This window comes from Balaenoptera borealis (assembly GCF_965194805.1).
Source record: "Balaenoptera borealis genome assembly, chromosome: 2".
Taxonomy (NCBI): Eukaryota; Metazoa; Chordata; class Mammalia; order Artiodactyla; family Balaenopteridae; genus Balaenoptera; species Balaenoptera borealis.
Genome location: NC_138867.1, coordinates 4,868,297 through 4,887,298, shown reverse-complemented (window position 1 = coordinate 4,887,298; position 19,002 = coordinate 4,868,297). Strand labels below are relative to the sequence as shown.

Genomic DNA, 19,002 nt, shown 5'->3' with positions numbered 1-19,002 from the left:
GACAACAAAACCCCAGACACGTGTGAGCTTTGACTGTGCTGGTGGGGGGTAGGTCTCTAAATAAGGACCAGAAGCGGCTCCCCTGAGTCACTCATTTTTTAAAAAAATTTATTTATTTAATTTATTAAGATTTTTTTTTGGCTGCGTTGGGTCTTCGTTGCTGCGCGCGGGCTTTCTCTAGTTGCGGCGAGCGGGGGCTACTCTTCGTTGTGGTGCATGGACTTCTCCTTGCGGTGGCTTCTCTTGTTGCAGAGCATGGGCTCTAGGCACGCGGGCTTCAGTAGTTGCAGCTCGTGGGCTCAGTAGTTGTGGCTCGCGGGCTCTAGAGTGCAGGCTTAGTAGTTGTGGCGCACGGGCTTATTTGCTCTGCGGCATGTGGGATCTTCCCAGGCCAGGGCTCGAACCCGTGTCCCCTGCATTGGCAGGCGGATTCTTAACCACTGCGCCACCAGGGAAGCCCCCCTGAGTCACTGATTGAATTTGTTTTTCGTTTAGAATTCCACATTCAGCAAACATTCTGTGACTACTCAGTATGGGCTCGGTGCCCTGGTAGACACTGGGGACTGTATACATAAAATGTACATGTATGTATGTATGTATGTATATACCCATCTGTCAGTGTGTAGGATACACAGTAAAACACTTAGCAGGACACTTGCCACAAAGCGACCTCTCGGTAAATACCAGTCGGGATGGTTGTTTTGTGACTGTATCTGCTTTCGAGCAGCTCACATCCAGCAGGAACCTCTCCACCCAGGCCAGCCACCAACACTGAGCAGGGGCTCTGCCCGCCCTCCCTTCACCCCTACCTGAGACCAGGGCGAGGCAAACCAGCCGGCCTGTGGGGAGCCTGCAGCCGCGAACAGGGGGTGCTTAGGGCAGGGAAATGGGGCGCAGATGCGTTCCAGCTCCAGGTGGGGCTGCGGTAGGTGCAAGCACTTCTTCGAGGCCAGCTCGCGGTACTTCCCAGAACTGTACTTCTCAGCACATTTGAAGAATCTTTTCTGTGTTCCTCTTTCACAGGTAACAGAGCACTGAAAAGAAAAGACAACGAAGGATGCGAGTGAAAGGTATTTCTCCTGTGGCGGCTGTCTCTTCTACAAAATTGTTGAGTCAAGAAGCCTCCTGATTATGTCAGCTTGACCGTTTACCTAAGTGTGAATGGTCAGTGGAATATATGGGACCTTGGCACGTTAAAAAGGTGTTACAGTATCTGCCATAAAAAGGAAGAGCTTGCGGTCACAGTGGTCTAGCACTGGGGGCATGCGTTGGGGCAGGGCAATCAGAAACCGTGAAGAGAGTAATTCTGGAGCTACTGCTTCACTGGGAAATTTAAATGTTGGGCTGTAACTGATACCAGAATGCACTGAAATTTAATAGCTCCACGTGTAGCTCCATGGATTCATACCACCCAACTGCAGCGAGATGCTGGCCCCTAAGGCAGGGGCAGGCAGGGGAAACCCAGGGCTCACAATCACCCTCAGAAAGCCGAGTGCTGTGCTGAAGAGAGCGAGCACAGACAGCGAACCTATTCGGTCCCACGGTGATGTGCTCTGAGCCTGAGCTGTCACTGCAGCAGGACCCTCTGGCATGGACGGTGGGACCCTGGGCAAATCTGTGGCCAGGCGGAGGCTGCAACCACCTGTCACAGAGGGATGACACAGAAGACCAAAAGGCCGGCTCGGAGGTCACGGGAAAGGTCCCAGTGGCTGGCACTGCTGCCTTGGGCTGACATGTCCGCAGGTCACATAAGCGGAGGAGCCCAGGTGCCCGGGTTCTGGCCTCACACTCACGCTCAGACCTGGCTTACAGGTGTGCTCTGTGTGTCCTGATGCCAGGAAGGAGCTGGAGGACTCCTCCCAGGGCCTTGCTGGGGCCATGCCTAAGAGAGAAGTTCTGGGGTGTGTGTGTGTGTGTGTGTGTGTGTGTGTCTGTGCGCCTGCATGTGTTATACATTCAGTGCAAGGGCTTCCCAGGGCGACACCTCCCAGACACTATGCAGCCCAAGTTGCTTCCTTCCTAACGACTCAGCCTCTGGGGATACGCACAGAAACCAGTCTTCTAACGACAGCGCGATTCAGTCCTAGAGACGCTGATGTTCCCGGGTCCCAGGCGAGAGAGGACCAGGAATTCTACCTTAGCAGCAGCAGGCTTTATCCAAGAGCGACGCTGTTTTCAGTTTTCAGTGGCATACGGAATGCTGCCTCACCCGGGTTAAATGCCCTGCTCGGCACACCATCCCTTTATTGATTCTCTCCTCCCTCCTGAACAGGTTGCCATTGGAGGTGCGGGTAGGGGGCTGCGGCCCTGAGCCTGCCCCTGAGGGCGCGGGATCCGGGAGCTGGGGCCTTTCTTCTCATGTCTGCTATGCAAAGGCAGCCCCGCAGCTGGGATTACAGGCGAGCCCCCGAGGGTGGCGGCGGCTCCTGTTCTCTGGGCTGCTGGCTTTCTGATGCCCTCTGTGCTTTACTGACTCCCGTGCCTCCGAGTGATGCACACCTCGATGAAGGAGCCTCTCACAGGCCGCTCAGGCAGCCCCTGGGCTCGCTGAGCCGGGGGAGGGGCTGGCATGGCCTCCCGACGTCCCCTCCCGGGCACGGGGGTAGGCAGCTCTGTCTGCTCCCCACAGGGTGTCCGGCCCCCACTTGGGCCAAAGCGAGTCACAAAACCTTTAACACTCCAAACTCGTGTTTCCAAATGCCGGTCTCAGAGAAGCAGGGCTGGGACAGCCCCCCGACAGTGCAAATGAGGGGCTTCCCAGCCTTCAGCAGCACAAGGCATCGAGCAAACCCAGCCCAAGCCGTCTCTTCCCCAAACGTGAAGCCTGCCTGTGCACGCTCCTCTCAGGCAACAGGTCCTCTGTCTCCTGAGGTCACCCACCTGCTGTACTACCTAAGCATGGCCTGGGAAGTGGCTGCAGCTGTTCTGGGTGCAGTGGGTGCCCCACCCCACGGTCAGCGCAAGGGACACCCCTCCCCTCACACCTGCACCCGTTCACCCACTCAGTCTCTGCTCAACACGAGGGAGTGATGACCGCGTGGATGACCTGGGTGAGGTACTCCAGGGATGCAATGAGAAAGCCGAAGGACACGCCAAGGAGTGGGTGCCAGGAGGGAGGACTGAATACCGGGGGGTGGGCAGGGACCAGAGACCCGGGGGAAGAAGAAGCAGAGAGACCAGACGAGAGGCAGCTCCAAGGCAAGAGCTGGTCGACCCAGTTTCATCTGGACCTGGTGCACCCACCTGGGACCTGGAGCACCTACCTGAACCAGTGCATTCACCTGGGACCCGGCACACCTACCTGGGATCAGTGCACCCAACTGAGGCCAGGGCACCCACCTGGCACCAGGCACACCTACCTGGACCAGTGCACCCACCTGGGACCAGGCACACCTACCTGGAATCAAGTGCACCCACCTGGGATCAGTGAACCCAACTGGGGCCAGTGCACCTACCTGGGACCAAATGCACCTACCTGGGGCCAGTGCACGTACCTGGGACTAATACACCTGCCTGGAACTAGTGCACCTGCCTGCGACCAGGTACACCCACCTGGGACCCGGCACACCTACCTGGGATCAGTGCACCCACCTGGGACCAGTGCACCCACCTGGGACCAGTGCACCCACCTGGGACCAGTGCACCCACCTGGGACCAGGCGGACACAAGCCACTGCAGCTTCTTGTGCTTGTGGCAGCGCCTGAGCAGACAGGCCTCGTGAGTCCTGGGCTTGGGCTCCGAGGTGCAGACAGCGTCGGGCAGCAGCTGCGCCCTGGCCGAGGGGTTGGTGCTCTTACAGGCCACGGACCTCTTCCTCCACCCCTTCCCGCAGGTTCGAGAGCACTGCACGGGAAGAGCGCGTCAGCTCCCGCAAGGCCCGCTAAGACTCCAGCCCCACGTTGCCTAGGAGGGGCCCCGCCTCCCCCCTACGCCGGCCCTGCCCCGTTACCTCCGCCCAGGGCCCGGCGCTCCACGCGGGTGGGCAGCTCTGAGGCTGGCAGGCCTGTCGGCTGGAGGGCACGGGCTGCGGACACAGGCTGGCGGAGACCCGCTCCGATTTGTAGTGTGCCCGCCGCGTGCACTGGACGGGCCGGCTCTGGGTGCCTCCACTGCACGTCCGGCTGCAGGCGCTCCAGTTCCCCACGGACCACCTGGGGGGCAGAGAGACCCACAGTGAGGGACAGTGCCGGCTCTCCAGAGCGGAGGGCCGCGTCTGCGCGGGCATCGACCTGCATCATTTCCCACCTACTGTCCGTAGGCGCACAGCTATTTTCAGTCGCCGGGCAGTCTCCCTGGGCCCCTGCCCCTTCTAACTTCCCCGATTAGCATTCCTGATGGTCATGCTTCCCCTCCCTTGGCTTTCAGGTTCACGTGTACCTGGAAATAACTCCCCTCAACAGTGTGTCTGTTCCCTTTTTTCTAAAGAAAATTTTTTCTTTAGAAAACTTTTTCTAAAGAAAATTTCAAACTTGTACAAAAATAAAGGCCCTCCGTGTCCACTCAGCTCCAAAGATGATCAGTTTATGCCCCCATCCCTATAGCATTTTGAAGCAAATTCTAGACATATTAATATTTCAATTCACATCTCTAAAAGATAAGGAGTCTTAGATTTTTCAACCTAACCACAATACCATTGTGACATCTAAAAATTTTAACGATAATCTCTTAATGTCATTAAATACTCAGTGTTCCATTCCCAAGTATGTCGTCAATGTCAAAATTTCATCCGCTTGTCAGAGTCAGGATCCAAATAAAGGTCATATTTTGCAATTGGTTGATGTGTCTTTCTTCTCTTTTAGTCTGTAGGTTCTTCTGTAATCTCATTTTTCTATTCCATTTATCTGTTACAGAAAGATTGCACACCTTACTGCGTCTTCATTTTTTTTTTTTTTTTTTTTTTGCTGATTTCAGGACTTTGCAAGTTACATCTCTGTGGTATCACTTAGTATGCTCCTCTGTACTTCCTGTAATTTAGGTGGATCTAAAGTCTTTGTCAGATGTGGGTTTTTTGTTTGTTTGTTTGTTTTGTGTGATTACTTCAAAAGTGATGACTTCCAGCAGGAGGCCTAAAATGTCTGCTCGTCTTTCTTTCAATTTGTTAGCAGTTTCTGATGCTTGAGGATGTTTCTCGAAGCAGCCCTGTTCCTCTCTCTTCTGACTGTAAAAGCATTCTTTGTCGATAGGCATGTCAGCAGGTGATGGAGGTGGGGAGGTCGGGTCCAGCTCAGCCCCGTGGCATCACCGTTTGCTCTCAGATAAGCCTGCGTGTGTCCCCAAAGCTTTGCACAAGTCCACCCGCAGGAGGGCTGAGGGAACAGCCAGGGTGGGGCCCATCTGGGGCGGGAGAGCCAGGAGGTGAAATGTGGTCCCATAAGGAGTACCCATTTGGATGGAGGTCCTTGGATCCTGGGGAGACGGCCATTTGGACTCTGAGAGGACTTGATTTCCACTCACATTTGTCTCCCTGTTCAGGGCGTGTAAGCAAAAATTGAAAATTCTACAGAAAACTCGGGGCCCATGGAGCTCCACGTCAGTGGTTGTTGGAAATCATCCCCAAGGGGAAAGGAGAACCCGCGATCTCCTTCCCTCAGACAGAGCAGCGCGACCCCTGCAGGAGGAGCAGGGTCCGGCGATGCGTCCAGCTGTCAGCGTGATGGGGCATCGAGGGACAGCAGGGCCCGGGAAGCTGTCAGGAGGCTCTGCCTCGGCCGAGTCTATGAGGAGGGCTCAGGGGTCCCGAGCAGAAAACTTGTCTCCTGTTCCACAGCATTTCTGAGTGTGATCTGATAGAACAAGATTTCCTCTTGAATCTGGAGGGAAGACAGGATTTGTGAAGATGCCCGGTTCTACTTTGTCTTGGTGGCCTCCATCCTCTCCCCACACAGGGTGCCCTGACAGTCACACTTGGGTTGAGGACGCAAAGCAGTGTCCAGAAAGCCTGGCCGAGAGCTCGCTAGGGGCCTCTCAGAGGTGCTGCACCAACAGAAGAGATTCTGTGAGGACAGAGTGTGTGCACCGGGTTTCGTGGGGAGAAACACAACAAGGGAGGAGGCAAGTACTCACCACCCCTCCTCCCGGGGACAACGATTCCTCATTAGATCCTCCCCTTTGATTCTGGTGCTTTCTCTCTCTGTGTGTGTGTGTGTGTGTGTGTGTGTGTGTGTAAATATATGTTATTTTTTTAACATGATTGAGGGAAGTACGAGCAACTTTTAAATTCAGCATTTTCACAACTCAATGTCTAAAACAAACATTTTTCTTACCCTGCAAAGCCTCCGTGAACATATTTTCAGAGTCTGTAATATTCTGCAGTACCAGACTGAGTATATGAATACGTAAATAAGGAAATAAAGGCATAAAGGACCAGGGGATCCACAGACACCAGAAATCCTACAAGTTCTGGGTGGGCCATGCCTCCAAGATTGCTGCGCAAACCACCAGCACGTTTCCTCAAGTTCTCAAAGGGGTCTGTGACCCAAATCATTTTAGAGCCAGTTTTTGGACTCCTGTGAAAGTTCCCCTGGATGGGAAGTGGAAACAATCCGCGCCCACCCGCCGCATGCCTGAGATCTCAGCAGCCCTGCAGTCTCACCTGGTGCCTTTAGCCTGAGGTGCACCATGATATTTTTACTTATTTTTGTTTGTAGAAGCCTTGAACTACTTTATACCAAGTGTTTCTCATGAACAGACTCTATTATATTTCTAAGAAAATTATTTAAAAAAGAATGCAAAGTTTTACTCATATAATAATAAACTATGTCAGGTTTGTAGGAACTGTTCCCTATCAACCGTGGAAATGCTTCCATTTGTCAATGTCAACAAGACTAGCATTCTTTAATATCATGTTAAACCACGGAAATCATGCCTACTCCTCATGAAACATGGGCTTTGGCCTCCTGGCTGTGATGATTCTGCATTTGGAGCTTCTCCATTGCTTTTCTGTTGTTTTTATGTTTCCTCCCACTTCTTAAGTTTGCTCTCTCAACCCCGCAGCCTCATAAACTGTAATTGGTGTGCAAAGGCGTTTTGGCTGCTCCAAGGCTTTTCACACCCCTGCGTTAAGTCCTCTATCTCCACCATCTTAAGCTGTTCCAACTGGGTTGGTCCACTCTCTGCCCTTCTCTTCTGCACATCATTAAGAAGTGGTCCTGAAGAAAGATCGTTCACACAGCATCTGGAAATGCCAAGTGTCTGCTTTGTTTCACAGGCAGAGCTCTGGGGAAATGTCTTGATTTCAGCTCATGAGAGAGTCGAAATCCACGCAAGCTTCTGTGCTGACGTCTGAGGGTTCCGTGAGCAGAATAAGGCGTGTTGGGTAGCTAACCAGTGGCCATACCTGTCCTGCTTTGTTCTGGTCTTTCAAGTTCGCCATCTGGAACAAAGCAGGTGGCTGGTATAACCCAAATCAGTCAGGTTTCCCCGGCAGGATCTGGAGGACTCAGCTACCTGGCCACCACGGTACTTGTCCTGGCTGAGGGCTCCCCTGGGGCTCACCTTTACAGCTCTCAGTGCTGCCAGGAGAGGTGGTGGAATTTACGGTTGTCACTCAACAGTTTGGGCAGAATTTCCTGGCACCATCTGTTCCATATTCAACATCCCTAATTGTCAACAGTCATTATTTGTTTCTCAGAAAATGACTTTCACCTCCCCATAAACAAAAAATAATAATGTTTTGGTTTTGGTTATTTAATGTTTCCTTTGAAAATGCAAATTCCCAGCAAGGGTATTCGGTTTAGTGAAATACGTTGTCATGAAGCACCCCCCACCAGGCAGGCGCGGTGCTGTAACTGCCACCCAGGCTCAGAGGCCACCCTCGGTGGGGACCAGAGCCTGAGGCTCGCAGTCCAGCATCACCACGGCCAGCCCAGGGCTGTCACGGACTCAGCATTAGGAACCGTTCCCTTCATTTTAGGATTCGGTTTCAGTTCCTTTTTCTGTTCTCTTCAAAGTTTCAAGACGAAGCCCTCAGCCAATTTCATTTTCAGGAATAACTCCTGATCTTCTGCAGAGTGGTCTTTCATTAACTCAATAAACACAAGGAGTCATGACGGGGCAGAACCCGGGTCACAGCCTGAACCTAGAGAAGGCCATGTTCACAGCTGGATTCAGCTCCAGGGAGGTGCGAGCTGGACAGGGCGAAGGACAGCATTCAAACACAGCTCCGATTACCAGGTGTCTCCCACATCAGTCAGTCATGACCTTCACGCGCTACTGTATCCAGCACAACCTTCAAGTAGGCTGTACTTAATCAAATCGCCCACTTTTACTTTCCGACATGATCTTTAAAATCCTCTGTGACTATAAACACAGACATTCACAGGCTCCATATTCAGTGGCCCAGGGCCTGTGACAGCTGCCACTGTGGCCCTACGGGCAGGGCAGCGTGTGGGTTTTGAAGACAGAAGGACCTTGTCTTCATATGAAACTACAGCCCCGTCACATGTATAGGTGATTTGAGATTTACCACGCTTTTCATCTAAATGAACTGCTTCCAAGGTAACAGTGCACATCCAACAATAAACAGATGCCAGTTTGAAAAATCTGCCTTAGCCACAGGAAAAAAAAAAAAAGAAAAAAAGCCAGCTAACCAGTTAACTTAAAGAGAACAGGCAGGCTGTGAGCTGAAAACACAGCAGCTGAGATCAGAGGTCTTGGGAGGACGAGGAGGGAGAGAAGCTGATTCCTGAGCCCATCTGGCAGCTGGCCACGTACAGGCCATTAGCTGGCCTGGCCCATCTGCTGACTGGGGAATTACTGGTCTACGTCTAAGGATGTTTCATCAGTATCATAGGGTGCCAGCTACACTCCAGGCATGTTCCAGGGCAGAAATCCAGCTCTGAGAGGGCCAAAGATCTTGGTAACCAAATGTGTAAGTGAACGGTGTTGGTGGGGCAGAGCTCCTGGACAAACAGCTTGCGCTCTGTGCTTACGCTCTAACGTCTGGAGCAAATCATCCCGAGGTCCAGTAGTAAGTGCATTAGAAGTGACAGCAACACGCCGGACACACGTGCATCCCCATGCACCACAGCCTGTCTGCAGGGATGTCCTGGACCCTCTGACTGTCTGCTGGACGCATTCTTCTAGAAGCAATGCTGGGGACTGGCCTCCACCATCACCTCGGAACGGAAAGTCCATGGCTGACCACTGGTTGGCAAGGACGGGGCCAGACTTCAGGAAACAGGGGACCTGGATCGGGAAGCCAGGCTTTTGCCATCAGCACTTGGAAGCCTGCAGCTTGACAGTGACTTCATTTTGTTCATTCTCAAAAGTTAAACTACTTTGTTCGATGTGAAACTGAAGGAGAGATGTATAACGAGCCAGACACAGGACTGTATTTTTTCGTCTTTAAATGCAGCATTTCTTTGCTGACTCACATCGAGTCAAACTGCAAGACATCAAAATCTCCCCATAAAGGAGGTGTGGTGGGTGTTAATTTTATGGACTGAGAGAAGCCAAAGATATGGAGATTTTTATTATTTTTTTTACCAGATTTTCCTGTCTCATTGTCCTGTCATCAGATGTTATCTTAAGAAGAATCAGTAGGATTCATTTACACATGGGAGGCAGGGAAATGGAATTATGAGGGACACACAGGTTAAAGAAACCTACCTCGCTGTTCCAGACAGCCCTAATCATTCCCTGTTTCAGCAAAAATCCTTCATCTGAAGGTTCTTCTCTGCAGACCACGGAGGGTGTGTGCATCCCATTAGCTCAAATGAAAACCCTCAGCTCATAGAAGGTGAAAGGGAAATCCTTAGATTCTGAGTGACAATGAAGGGTTGCCCCTCCATCCGGTTTCCACGGAAAATTGGAAAAAAGAGGCTGACCAGTAGAGCTGGGAAGGACTTCAGAAATGGTCTGCTTTTCCGGTGGTGTCTTACGGATGGGGAAATGGCAGCCCAAGAAGCAAAGGCAGTCACGGAGGGAGTGGGAGATCAGTGGAAGATGCAAAGAGGCTTCAGGGAACCCCCACAGCACTTTCCTCAGGACTCATCCCCGCTCTACTGGAAAGAATAAACATCGTTCCCACCATCAGAGTTCAACGTGGAGAAGGCAACCCCCTCTCACTCCTCTTTTACATCCACTCAGTACCCAACTCTTTGTATCACCAACCCCTCTGCTATGGGATAAAAAAACTAGGGTGGTAACTACATACAGGTAGGCGAGTTAGCAATCTACACCAAGTTGCAACTGAAATTGAGTAATGACTGGGTAGGCGGTACCTCCTTCCACTTTAACAAGTTTAACATCCCAAATTCTCATGCCCAAGGATGGCACCAAGGGGCTGAGAGGACCCTGTGACCTAGCCTGGTGCTGAGACCGTGTTTCCCAAACCACAGCTGTGTGGCGGGGCTCTCAAGCATCTACACATCCCTGGCCTCTCCTCCATTCTGCAGGAATCACAAATCTGGGGTTGAGGGTCAAAAATCTGAATTTTTGCAAAGCCCTCCTTCCCCAGCCTGGTGGCCGAGGTGACCATCAGGGTTGGGGACGCACTCTGAGAAACGGGACACCTGCTCTTCAGGAGAGTCCAGGGCTCTGGCTCTTGAAGGTGGTAACTGCCCTTGCTCCCTCCTTTGTATTAAAGTTGTACTGATGTTATCTTTTAACTGTTGTAAGAACTGAGATGTGCCGTTAGAACATCAGGGGAAAAGCCTGGTGAGTGGGTTCTTCTGCGGGAAGACATCGTCCTTCACTCCCTGTCACGGGCAAAGGAGAAAAGCCCACCCAGGCAGCCCCATCGCCCAGCAGCCCCCTGGTCCAGCCGCCCCTGCTCTGCGCAGCCCTCGGGCTTTAAAGCCTGTGATCTGGAGCAGGCGCCTGGCCCCAGACCCAGCGCCCGAGCTTCCGGGGGTGCAAGTCATGCAGACTTAGGCTCCTTCAGGAAGAAAGACTCCCTAGTACCAAAGTGGCTGAGGAGTTGGGATGGGCCAGAGCTGCTTCCTCCTGTGCTGGCCCTTCCAACCTCAAAATGATGAGCTCTGAGAAGTAAAGGTAAACATGTCCAGTGCTGACACTCTTCCAATCCTCCCAAACAACACAACTTGACAGCTGGGGAGATGTAGTTCCTATCCAAGGACGGCTGCATGGGGTGCCAGGTCTTTGGAAATGTACATTTCGCTTGGGCATGGCAGGCTGTGACAGTGGTTGCATTCACACCATTTAGGTTATAAAGACCCATCTTCTACCGCCCTGCCCTCCAGGGAGTCAACTGATTTTCCACTGGGAAGGACCAATATAACTTCCTATGTGAGACTCCTCCAGTGTCTGCCCCCAGGGGAACAGAGCAGGGGGATTCTCCCCCACCAGAGCCTGTCCTGGGGATACTCTACAACTGTTCTTCCCTGAACCACCACCTGGATGGATGCCTTCCTGCCATGGGTTCATTTCCAGCCTCAGGAGCAGCTCTCTACTCTGAACTGACCTGTCAGACTCTTGGGCCTCTCCATTGGCAAAACCCCCAGGCCACTGCCCACACCATGCTGAGCGCCAGGTGGGGTGAAGGGCCAGCCTTGCCCACGTTGTCAATATCCTTCTGCTACCACCTGGCGACAGTGGGCACACGGGGAAGCAGCTGAGCCTGCCCTCAAATCTGCCTCTGCCAGCTGAACTTGTTATAGGAATTATGTAATATAATTAGTTTGGTGTAGCTCGATGGAACATGAGCATGGAAAACGAGACACTTGCTTCTATGAAAACTAAGTTGAATCTTTGGAATGACTCAGTAGAGATCAGTCATTAAATGGAATTGCTCTCAGCTTAGGTGTGGCTGAGAGAAAAGTAAAATATGAAGAAAAAATGAAAGATTTAAGATGATTTTGCATCTGGATGAATAGGACGAGTTTCAGCCTTCTGTCAAGAAACTCAAACTGAACATCATGGGTATTGGGCATATTTTATGCAAATAATCAACTTAGGTCTTTAATAGGCATCTTCCTACTCAAAATAAGCTTTGGCTATAACTAAAAGAATTAGCAGGGGGCTTCCCTGGTGGCACAGTGGTTAAGAATCTGCCTGCCAATGCAGGGGACGTGAGTTCGAGCCCTGGTCCGGGAAGATCCCACATGCCGTGGAGCAACTAAGCCTGTGTACAACTACTGAGCCTGCGCTCTAGAGCCCAAGAACCACAACTATTGAGCCGGCGAGCCTAGAGCCTGTGTTCCACAACAAGAGAAGCCACTGCAATGAGAAGCCCGCACACCACAACGAAAAGTAGCCCCTGCTCACCGCAACTAGAGAAAGTCCACATGCAGCAATGAAGACCCAACACAGCCAAAAAAAAAAAAAAAGTATTAGCAAATGGATGTGCATGTATGTATTTTAAGTGAAAATAAAGGTTCAAGGTGTATGTGTATGTATGTTATTTTCAAATGAGTTTCCTTTAATTTACTATTTTTCTCAGTGGGTTGAAGGAGAGCATCTCTTCCATCTGGTGAGAGCCCCTGAATCCCCCATAAGCGCCTCGCCTATATAAAGCCCTGCATCTCCACCACAGAGCATCTCCACCTGATGTGCAATGGCCACCCGGAGACAACAGTCCCCACCTTCGCCCCTCTGCCGTGCATGCCCTTTCAGGGGGTGGAACCCCTCCTGACTTCCATCCTCCATCCTTCCCGCGTCTCCCCAAATCACAGATTCTACTTCCCTCTTCTCCAGCAAAACTGCTCCCTCCTGCACATCTGACCAAATCTAGGTCTGTGATGGTTCATTTAATGTGTCAACTTGACTGGGTCATGGAACCCAGATATCTGCTCAAACATTATTCTAGATGTTTCTGGGGAGGTGTTTTTCAGATGAAGTGAGGATTTAACTCTGTAGGCTCTGAGTGAAGCAGATTGCTCTCCATAATGTGGGTGGGTCTCACCCAATCAGTTGAAGTCCTTAATAGAAAAAGACCGAGGTTCCCCAGAGGAAGAGAACATTCTGCCAGCAGATGACCTTTGGACTTGAACCATGGCACTGACTTTTTGCTGGGTCTCCAGATTTGGGACATGCCAGCCTCCACAACTACACCAGCTGATTTCTTAAAATTTCTCTCTCTCTCTCCACACACACACACGCACACACACAGGCACACACACCCTACTGGTTCTGTTTTTCTGAGAACCCAGACTAGTACAAGATCTTTGTCATTTCTCATCTGAATGGCCTCTGCATTGGTCCCTTGCTCTTGGGTTTGGTCTGATAAAAGCCAATCTTCATTCTGAGACTAGGAAAAATTAGTTTCATTGCTAACATGAATGTGCTTCCTTCACTATCTGAAGTTCTTGTCAGCTCCATTTCCTAGAATACACAGTTCACCACCCAGGTGAACCTGCTGCATTGCTGTGCTCCTTCCCTTCCTCCCCAGATACTTACTGATTGTTCAGAATACTAGGCGCAGAATACCAGGTATAGAGTTCTAGGCACAGAGTACTAGGTGCAAAGTACTAAGTATAGAGTACTAGGTGCAGGGCACTAGGTATAGAGTACTAGGCACAGAGTACTAAGTATAGAGTACTAGGCACAGAGTACTAGGTATAGAGTACTAGGTGCAAAGTATTAAGTATAGAGTACTAGGTGCAGGGTACTAGGTATAGATTACTAGGCACAGAGTACTAAGTATAGAGTACTAGTCAAAGAGTACTAGGTGCAGAGTACTAGGTATAGAGTACTAGGTGCAGAGTACTAGTAAAGCCTGCACGATGAGGCTCACTCACTCCTTCTCCCAGCCTGGTGTTTCTCTTCAGTTAGCTCCTTTCTGACAGGGCTCAATGGGAGAAATCACAATGCAAGGAGGGCAAGAATCAAATCTTGATGAGAATCCCACATTTTAAAGGAATGAGAGAGACCGTTTTGTGATAAAGAGGAAGTAGCAAGAAGGAAAGGTCTGCAGGCTTCGTCCTGATCCGGAGTGTTCCCCCTGAATCTCTTCTCCTCATACAAAGGACAAGAGTGAAGAAAAGGAGAGAGGAAATTGGGACCAAACAGCCATAAGAAGCAATAATTCCTAAGCGTCTGTAGGTTACGTCTCACCCTCACTGAGCAAGGAATGTGTCCACTGCCATCATCAAGAAAACAACGTCAGGAAATACTCCTCACACATGAAACATGACTAGGACATCGTGACCCCTCAGAGGCAGCTTTTGGCAACTTTCTCACATCCCAGGAAAATTGCCCTCAGGTCCTGCTTCTTCTCCAGAGCCTGACTGCAGACTCACAAGGTCACTTGTGGTTTCCCAGCTCACGTTCCCATGACACGTGCTGCGTGGGCCACTTTCACGCCACTCCATGCATTCTCTTTGCCGAAGTGACTCAGTGAATGCAGGTCACCCTTTAACAAACACGGACATGCAGCCCAAGGGCCATGCACACGGGCATGTGGTTCAGCCAGACCCGATCCTGGACCTGGTGGGTCTTCAAGAATAACTGTGTAAAGGGAGAGACACACACACACCCTAAGAGGGGTGAGAGTTAAGATAGACGCTGCAGAAAGCCAAGGTGGGAGGGCTGGTGGAGGCAAGGCAAGAAGCCCTCATAACCAAGGATCGGGGACCAAGAGGACGGAGCACTTGATGCGACTGGCCCTGAGGATCCTGGGGCCACACAATGGGATCTGGGTTCCAGGAACATGGCAATGGAGGGGCATGACAGGCTTGACAGAGAAGAGTGTCTAAGTCGGGTTTGTACTTGACAAAGATCCTGGCCCTTGCAGAACGGACAAGAGACGGGGAGCTAGACTGGTGGTGGACACCCATCCAGAAGCTTCTGAGGTTGCAGGGTGAGATGCTGGTGTCGGACTCTGTCGCTGCGATAACATTAACACTAATTTTGCCCTGAAAAAGGGTGACAGATAATAGAGACATCATTTTCTATTAAGACACTCGTTTTGCTGAAAAAATGCTTTCATCTAGCCCAGGAGTTGGCAAACGTTTTACTAAAGAGCCAGATAGTAAGTATATTAGGCTGGTGGCCACACGATTTCAAATTCTCAACCTCGCCCTGGCAGGGAGAAGGCAGACAGAGGCAGCGTGTAAATGAATGGGCCAAAGAAGTGTTCCAGTAAAACCTTATTTACAGAATCGGGTGGTGGGCTGCATGTGGCCCCGGGGCCATAGTTTGCCAACCCCAGACTTAACCAGTTCCACTTCGGAGGAATAGGATTGCACACATCTGCAGAAACCAGGAAGCGGTGGGTATTTTTACAATGGCCAGGATGGCTTTATAAAGTCGGTGCGTCGGAGGTTTAGACCTAGCTTGAGTGCAGCCAAAGCAGATTACTGGGAGGAGTGGGATATTGTGGGAGACAGACGTTAACAGTAAAAACACCCAGCCCCACACGTTAAATCTTGAAGTTCTAGCAAAAGAGTTGTAAATCTTAAAGAGAGAACAAGGCCGAAAGCAGATGGCTTCACATGTGGCAAGAAGGGGCAAGCGGACGGCCAGTGCCTCAGCGAAGGTACAGCCAAGCCAGGCTCTGGAAAGCTGTGAACTCCTAGTTGTCCCGAGCTCCAGTGAGGTGGGTGCTAGTCCTTATTCCATTTCCAAGAGGATGGAGGTGAAGCTCAGGAAGGCCTTACAAGCGGTGTGGGCCGCGGTGCGAGCCCAGAGCCCAGCTTCAGGACCTGGACACGCTCTGGGTCCCTTTCTACGCAAACACGATGCCTGCTGAGTGCCCCGAGCTCTTCCAAATGCTTATGCAGATTAACCCACTCACACACCCACCCATTTAACAATGCCAGGGAGGTGTCATCAGAATTCTCATTTTACAGATGAGGAAACCGAGGCCCAGAGATGGTGAGAGCCTTTGATGCAGCCACTCAGGCCCTAGATGGTCAAGGTCACACAGCTGGTAAGCTGCAAGGCCGGGGGAACACGCAGACGGCCGTGTTCCCACCCGTCCTTCTGTACTGCTGCTCAGTGAGTCAAGGCTTCAGCAAGGTGGGCTTTTCAGCTGAGCAAGTCAAATGAGACAGTTATCCAGTGTGGCTTAGCAATAAACCATCCTAGGATAAATGCATATATTCAGGGATTTGGGGGGCATTATATATCTGAATTGGATGGCTGCAAATTTTATGTGTATTTCTTTCACATACATGTAAGTGTGGAATCCACTGCTCTGGTAAAATTGTGTATTTCTACTTTATGGCTAATTACCGTACAGAGAAGTTTTTTGAGACATCTGTAATGATTCACTATTGAATCAGTGCCAAAATACTCAGTTAGGTCCATGCTCTTCCCTTAGTCACCACGACATCCAGATTTTCTGTAACAACTGTAATATCTTTTCCTGCCTCTCAAGAAAACCTATTAGTGATGCTCTAGGGAAAGCCTATGTGTCTAACATGAATTTAAACATTTCACAACTGGCTTAGGTTCATTTTTCTTTCTTTTAAAATGGATGACCTTCCCATAGGAGATGGTTTAATTCGTCTCTCAAGGTGCAAAATGTAATTTAAGTCATGCAAGATTCACTAAGAACTTTGTGCCGACTCACTTTCCTTGGATCCTCGTTTTCCTTGGAAGGAATGTCAGTTTCTTGTTCTAATACAGAAGTTGAAGTCTCCCCACTGTGGCTTCTTCCTTTTATGGAAGGATTTTAAAATGATGGCATCACTCCTACAGTTTCAGGCTTTTCTGGTGTTTTTGCTGTAGGGTTTCTTGGATCTTCACTCCTAGATAAATACTTTGCAATGATCTTCTCCAGACACAGGAGTCAATTTTCTAAGAAAGCTTTCCAGGTGGCCTCGTCCAGCACATCTGGACAGTTTGAGCCAGACCACAGCCACTCAGTTCCCGAGGATTCTTCCCTCAACCTGGGCGGGGTGCTGCAGGGGTCTGGGCCACGTGGGATTGGTCACTTACCATCGACAGAGGGTTTATGTACCAGGGTTGCCAGGAATGGCCATAAATCCATTGAGTTTTAAGAGAGAAACCAAAGAAGCAGATCGAATCCATATTTTACACAGAGCAAATCTGCAAGCAAACTGACACCATGGATGAAATCAACATCAATATCCTGTCCAGAGTCTCGATCACTTTCTTTGCTGGAAGGTAATAAGAGACGCTAAGAAGGTCATGGTCATAGGGTCACACAACCCAAGTCCACGAAGTAGCCACAGAGCTTTCTGAGTGGTTAGTGTTCTAAAACTAAACAAAACTGGTAAACTCAGTTCCTTCCTTGTTTTTTTTTTTTTTTTTTTTTTTTTTTTTTTTAATTTATGATAGCAGTAATGGCAACTGAATGATGGGGGAATATGAGGCGTAAACCTACATGGAGAGTTTTTTGGGTAAAGCGTTTAAAAGTAAAGGACAGAAATGACAGCAGACATACGAATATTTACTGTAGTTTCCACAAGATGACGGCAGGATCTGACTTGACAATGATTTCAAAGAATCTCTAAGTTTTATCTGTTAAGCTGTCAAACGGCTTCTAAACTGAGGCCCAGGTATGAAGGCACCCATGCTGTGATGATGTTTCTGACCACGGGGTGCCATTAGGCCGGGCGTCTGCCAAGAATGTGTGGGTAATATTTGATGCTGGGGTCCTCTTTCTCCATAAGGCGGGAACCATTCCATCCTCTGCAGGAACCGACTTCTCACCGTAGCGCTTTGAGGAGATTAATCAGATCCAGGAAATGAACACACAGAGTTTGTAGAACAATATTTATGTAACCTTCTGGCTCTCAGCCCCGGGAAACTACCTTCTTGAGTTGTGTTCATTCTTCTTCAAGACACTGCAGATCAGTTCTTTCTTATTTTCTTACTAAGTCCTGCGTACTCATTGGTTGAATTGTTTCCCATCAGGTGGGTCTTATGTATTTGTAAATACTGAAAGGTTATAACACTTTAAAGAATATTTAGTTAAATAATATTGCTATTTAGTTACTAAATAATTATTTAGTTAAATACTGTTTTATCCTTTGGAATCAACTTCCTAATCTAAAGCTTCAGATGTAACATCACAAAACTTATCAGATGAATAGTGTTGTAAATGTTATATTGATCCACTGCTCTTTTTTTTTTTTTTTTTGGAGTATAGTTGCTTTACAATGTTGTTAGTTTCTGCTGTACAATGAGGTGAGTCAGCTATATGTATACACGTATCCCTCCCTGTTGGACCTCCTTCCCACCCCCCATCCCACCCACCTAGGCCACCACAGAGCACGGAGCTGAGCTCCCTGTGCTATACAGCAGGTTCCTACTAGCTATCTGTTTTACACGTCGTAGTGTATATATGTCAATCCCAATCTCCCAATTCATCCCCCCCCACCCCGTTAAAAACGCTGATGCACAAAGACTAAGGGAATATGAAAAGGCATGTACTATCGCAGTATCTCATTAATGATACTTGCTGTATTACAATCAGCATGCTTGATTAGCCTATGCTGCAAAAGAGCCTAATAATTCAATGGTATTTACATTCTCTATATAGACATAAGAAAACACTCTTTTATATTTAAAAGGTTTCACATATGCTCAACAGTCTTACAATGAGTTGATGCAGAGAGAAACCCCACATGTAAAGACTTCATTCTCTAACTCAGCTAGTTTAAAAGATTCAAATTGGGACAGCGGCCAACCAGTGTAGCATTTATGATAATTTATTCCAAAATATCATATGCAGAACATGGAAACGATGTCTGGGCAGTTTAGACAGTACAATGATGTCTTTCTTTAACTGCCCGTATGATGTAAGGTCTACATATGCACAAGTAGCCATGAGAGAATTGCATTAGTGTCCACAGACACGGTATAGAAATCGGTGGAAAATTCACTTCTTTGAACTAAAGAAAAGGGTCTCCTGAGGAAGAGCAAGTAAAGGCATTAGAAAATGCTGAGGCCAGTGGACTGCTGCATGAAGAGTCCCGTGTACAGCTCATTGTGTACCCCAGTCTAACAGGCGTGCAATGACATCGGCCAGGCTGTGCAAATTTTCATGGCCCTAGAGAAACCAATATATATTCCAAGTCCTGAGGAATCTATAGCCAGACAACCTGGACTGATGAATCCAATGCCAAG

At 49.5% G+C, this 19,002-nt stretch overlaps 1 protein-coding gene and 1 long non-coding RNA gene across 7 annotated transcripts in view; one reads left to right on the top strand and one right to left on the bottom strand.

Annotated features, from left to right (window-relative positions):
• Positions 1-19,002, top strand: part of LOC309623421 — a 720,194-nt gene that overhangs the window by 490,667 nt on the left and 210,525 nt on the right. The window lies entirely within an intron of this gene.
• ADAMTS16 (ADAM metallopeptidase with thrombospondin type 1 motif 16) overlaps positions 1-19,002 on the bottom strand; it is a 160,340-nt gene that overhangs the window by 10,412 nt on the left and 130,926 nt on the right. For all 6 annotated transcript variants that reach the window (XM_082380311.1, XM_082380313.1, XM_082380312.1 and 3 more), the window contains 3 exons: positions 3,950-4,151; positions 3,649-3,843; positions 810-1,034 (listed from right to left, as the gene is read on the bottom strand). In XM_082380311.1, coding sequence (XP_082236437.1) covers positions 810-1,034; positions 3,649-3,843; positions 3,950-4,151 — 622 coding nt within the window. The remainder of the gene's footprint in view (positions 1-809; positions 1,035-3,648; positions 3,844-3,949; positions 4,152-19,002) is intronic.